Below are 5,339 nucleotides of genomic sequence, written 5' to 3'. Positions count from 1 at the left end.
AAAGATTATGAAAATTCGAATAATCGAGAAACTCAAATTTTGAAAATGGCGCCTCCACCTCCTTTGTTAGAGAACTATCACGTGCTAAAAGTGATCGATGAAGCCTCAACTTATGTTTTAATTCCTTTCACCTAAAAAATATTTATAGAGATTGGCTCAAAATTAATGCATCCGGCTTTTACAGTTTATTGAAACATTTCCGAGTTTGGAGAAGGAGTGTTTAACTTGACGTCATAGAGTCCCTGTCACGTGGTATTCGACAATGGCGACTGTGGCGTCGAGTACGCTTTCACTCGATTGGACAGATGTCGCGACTGTTTTATGCGACGACATGTCATCTTCCGAAGACGAAGGGGAAGAAGTGAAAACAAATTCGGAAGAGGAGGGAGAAGACGAGGAAGAGTCGGAAGAGGAGGAAGAAAGTTTACTACAAGGTCTCCAACCTTTGTATCTAGGACGGGACGCGACCGGCTGGAGTAAAATCGAATTATCCCCCTCTCTCGGCCCAAATAAAGGAAACGTCTCTACGCATCTGCCCGGTCCCGTGGGTGAGGCCAGGATGGCAGAGTCCATTATGGAATGTTGGAATTTATTCGTAAGCGATGACATTTTACAAATTGTGGTGCAGTACACAAACGAGCAAATCAAGAGAATCCAATCGAAGTTTAAGAGAGAAAGAGACGCAAAATTAACGGATTTGGTAGAAATTAAAGCGTTAGTAGGGATCCTGTATTTGACCGGTTGTAAGAAACTTAACAAGTGCAACGCGGCTGAAATTTGGACGTCGGACGGCACGGGTCTAGAGGTGGTGAGAACCGTCATGTCGGAGAAGAGGTTTAGGTTTCTACTGGTGTGTCTCAGATTCGACGATAAAAATACCAGGAAGAAGAGACTTCAAACGGATAAGTTGGCAGCGGTAAGGGACATTATCGACCCTTTCGTAGAAGGTTGTCGCAAGAACTATTGTATATCCGAATTCTGCACAATAGACGAAAAGCTGGAAGGATTCAAGGGGAAGTGCGGCTTTATTCGATACATGCCGAAAAAACCGAACAAATACGGCATCGAGATCTTTATGTTGGTCGATTCCCGGATGTACTATACGCACAACCTTGAAATTTATTGCGGGAAACAACCCGAGGGCCCTTATTCCGTTTCCAATTCGCCCGAAGAAGTAGTGAAACGGTTGACGAAACACATAGCGGGATCGGGCAGAAACGTCACCATGGACAATCGGTTTACCAGTTTTAAATTGGCGATGGATCTACTTAAGGAAAAGCTGACGATGGTGGGCACCATTCGAAAACATCATCGAGTCATACCCAAAAAATTTTTGGACTTAGCGGGAAGAAAAATTCCTAGCAGCATGTTTGGTTTTCGAGAAGATGCGACTCTAGTGTCGTACGTCCCCAAGAAGAATAAAAACGTGCTGCTGTTATCGTCCATGCACCATTCTGGTTCTATCGACCAAAAAACTGGTTCAAAACAAAAACCGGAAATTGTCACCTTCTATAATATGACGAAAGCGGGCGTAGATACGGTCGATCATATGACCGGGGCATATAGTTGCGCTCGGACTACCCGAAGATGGCCCATGATAATATTTTGTTGCATGTTAAACATCGCCGGAATAAACTCGCAGATCATTCACCAATCGAACGGAAACTGTTCGAGAGTGTCGAGTAGAAGAGAATATTTAAAAAGTTTGGCGCTAGAGTTGATGTACGAACAGATCGACAGGAGTAAATTAATCATTTCGCTTCCCACAGACATTCGAATATCCGCAGAAAGAATTCGCCCGTCCCGACCGGAGGTCCGTCCCAAAATTTCGAAGGAAAGCCCAAATCCGAGAAAACTAGAGAAAAGGGGGAGATGCAAGGAGTGTGGTAGAAAAAAAGATAATAAAACGAGAAGACGATGCATGAAATGTGAAACTTTTTTATGTCCAGATCATTTAATGCACGTTTGTAAACACTGCTTTGAAAGAAAAAGAAAAGATTTTAACTAACAAGAAATGTTTATGTGCCATTTTTGTTTTTAATTTTACAACTTTATTTTAGTCATATTTAGTGTAATTAAATCATTTTTATTTTTTCCGTTTCTTATTGTGATTTTGTATGTTTTATTTTCTATTGATAATACAAGAAGTAAATGCTCACTTTTATGATAAATTCACATTAACGTTTCCTGTGAAATCTCGGTTTTCGAACGACTTAAATGTCCTTCGAAACATCCATGTTATGTCGAAACTGTCTGTGGGTTTTCCGACCCTTAGGAGTCGACCTTGAGGTTAAAGGTTACGACCCTCGCTTTGCCCGCCATCTGTCAGGATGACGCGAGAAAACCTTTTTAAGTATAGGGGTAGTGGTTTGCTGGACGCAAAGATGACTCACAGAGAGACCGTATTTTCAAATTATACCGCATTTATTTAAACAAAGACATCATGCTTACAGATAAGGCCAAAAGGTTGTACTTTAATCGTACTGCAGCCTCAGATGATCTTGGAAGTGCGCGCCAACCAGCGAGTGTTCGTTTGTCTTTCGGGTGAAGTTCTCTGCAGAATCGGATGCGGGAGGTCCGGGAGGGAAGAAAGAATCGTCGAGAAGTTGCGTCCCTTATTTTTCCTGCGCTCGGAGTCTTTTGTCTTCCGAGTCTGTTCTTCGTCGGAGTCTTTGGTATTTCTCTTTTGTATGTCGTCGAGTATCCGCAGTCCGTGCATAAGGATTGACACTCTCCATCACCATCTCCCCGTTTCCTTGGGACCTCAGGCTTTTATAACATTTTTTCCCCGAAATCCCGAGGTTGGTCCGAACGGTGGTCCCCTGTAATTTCATTGGTTCTGGTCTGTTGCCAGGGACGCGATTTGGGTCGCGGAACATCCCCGTCCAGGCCGTTCCCCTCCGGAGTCGGGTCAAGCCCTTCCCCGGATGATGGTCCCGTAAATTTTACTCTCTAATGTGTATTTTCTGTCCCGGAGAAGACGCAGCTGTCCCAGCCACCGCCCCCTCCACAGGAGTGTTAGCAGGTCCCGCTTTAAACTCTCGGTAAGGTGACCGTCCAAAGTTACCCCAGCGGACGATCCCTCTCACGTTCTCACGATGTACGATCGCGGATCTGTCAATTAGGTTCGGAATGCGACAATTAAATCGTCTCGCACCCCGTTCCTCGGTTGCACCGGTTCTGTTTACGAAATAAGTCGCCGATTTATTGGTTTTAGCTCGACAGCCAGTTCCCGTCCGCGGGGGGTGATGTCTCGGCCTCACGTGTCCTAAGTACATTAGTAAACCTGTATCTCAAAAACGATCAACACAATGTCTAACAAATGAAGAACCATCTAGGAAGAGCTTAGGAAAACATAATACCAAAGATAATACATGTTTGTTATCTAATCTTAAAAGAAGATTAAACGACAGATAGAAATGCTTTAGGGTGCGACTATGCAGACGCAAATGTAGTTGCGAGCGATAGCTCTCGCAAAGGAAAACCACGGAGAAGCGAGAAATAACGTTGGCGAGAGCTAATTTCTGGTTCTCGCACCTACAGTATCTGACTGGGTTTGATATTTATCGCGTCTCGCCACATATTCTCGCTCGCTCGCGTCTGCATAGTCGCACCCTTATTGTATCCTATATCTCCAAACATTAAATGTGGGGCCGAGGGGGAGAGAAATTTAAAAAAACGTTAACGATAATATGCGATATATATCATCATCGTCTCCCTTGCCGCCTGGACCGCCGAGCGGTAACAATCAACCAATGTGGAAGCAGTTGAGTCAGGCATGGATGCCTCGTTTACAAATAACACAACCCGTTTATTAAACACGAAAGAAGCTTACAAGATTTCCGCCATCTTGGAAGTTCTGCGGCGGCTGAGGCCTGTGGGTTTCCCTCTCCTTTTCAAGATAGTCCCATTTTGAAGGAGTGTCCCTTGTTCGCGAATGAACAATTCTCGACGACTCCGGGACGATGCGGTCGACTTCCGTTGATGGAAAGATGTCGATCCGAAGTCGGGAGATGGAGACGATTGGTCTCTCCTCGTCACCCGATGACAATTCGAAACCTTTCGGGGACGCGGGAGAGGTCAAAATCGAAGTTTAATTCGATCTCCAATCGGAGATGGTCGACTGACTTACATTCTTCTATTGTTTAAAAATAGGCGTCGCGTTTTCATATAAAAAACCTATTTCTAACTACTATATTTTTTCTTTAAAACAAAATTATTTTAACGCGAATTTTAGTGAGGGTTCGGACCTATCCAGAGCCTCGCATAAACTTTCATCACATTGAAGTGCAAGCTATGTAGAATAATTGCACTGTAGCCATTAACTATAATGTCTTTTAATTAGGGTCTAAACAATTTTTAATTGTATACATAATCACGGTTTTGTTGAGCAGTAAATATCAAAAATCTTAACTATCTCTCAGTGGCCCAGCTTTCTTATAAATACTTTAAGGCCGATAAAGAAATATTATTCAATTAATTATCAGATTTGCAAGATACACACTTCCAAATACAACTGGAAGAAAATTTACATAATTTTTTGTAATCAGAGCCTGTCCTATGGAGATCATACTGATAGAAAATTATTAGATCACGATTATTTTGTACCAAAAACATTTAAGTTTATTCTACACTATTTAGGGGGTTACGTTGTTTATTCTCTACTGCTATCACTCGATTGTGATGAATGAAAAATATATTGATAGCAAAACCTTGTGATGCTGCAGCAGAGAAGACGTTTACGTTCATCAAATCTCGAGGTAGTTTGTTATATCCGAGCCATAAGCTTTGCCAATTGATGTACTAGACAAAAAACAAACTATGTGTACAGTTAACAAAACCAAACATGGGTGTTTATTTTTCAATAATAGATATAATATTAAATCAGTGTTTTGTTACATCGACGATAGGATGCGACAAAGCTGTTCGTAAGTCATACTCGACCGCCAGATTTTACACTTTTTTGTTACCCGTCGGTTGCATTTTTTCACTCCAACGATTAATCAATCATTTATTTCATTAGTTGAAAGTAAAAAACACAGAAAATTTCTTACTTAAACTAAATTTTAATAGCGCAAATAATGATGACTATTATAAAGTATAATATAATGTTATCTACATATATAAAAATGAATGTATGTGTGTGAGTCCTTCATGCATTACCACACCGTTTATCCGATTGCCGTGAAACTTTGGGAAGTTGTTTAATATACTCCAGCGAAGGTTTGTGGCATAGTACGATTGCCATGAAGCTTTGGAAAGTTTTTAAATTTTTTAATACACTCCCGCGAAGTACATTTATCCTACGATAGATGGCGCGCGTTTACACGAGCATTCGC

The 5,339-nt window shown here is 41.8% G+C and overlaps 1 protein-coding gene across 1 annotated transcript; it reads left to right on the top strand.

Annotated features, from left to right (window-relative positions):
• Positions 1 to 255: 255 nt before the first annotated feature.
• LOC111623851 lies at positions 256 to 2,090 on the top strand. The gene has a single exon (XM_023366572.1). It carries the CDS (start codon positions 263 to 265, stop codon positions 2,006 to 2,008), a length of 1,746 nt encoding a protein of 581 aa, XP_023222340.1. The 5' UTR covers positions 256 to 262; the 3' UTR covers positions 2,009 to 2,090.
• The last annotated feature ends 3,249 nt before the right edge of the window (positions 2,091 to 5,339 follow it).

Source organism: Centruroides sculpturatus, unplaced genomic scaffold (genome assembly GCF_000671375.1).
Source record: "Centruroides sculpturatus isolate CEXI.00-Female unplaced genomic scaffold, Cexi_2.0 scaffold162, whole genome shotgun sequence".
Classification (NCBI taxonomy): Eukaryota; Metazoa; Arthropoda; class Arachnida; order Scorpiones; family Buthidae; genus Centruroides; species Centruroides sculpturatus.
The sequence above is the reverse complement of the archived record's forward strand: the minus strand, read 5'-3'. Positions and strand labels throughout refer to the sequence as shown.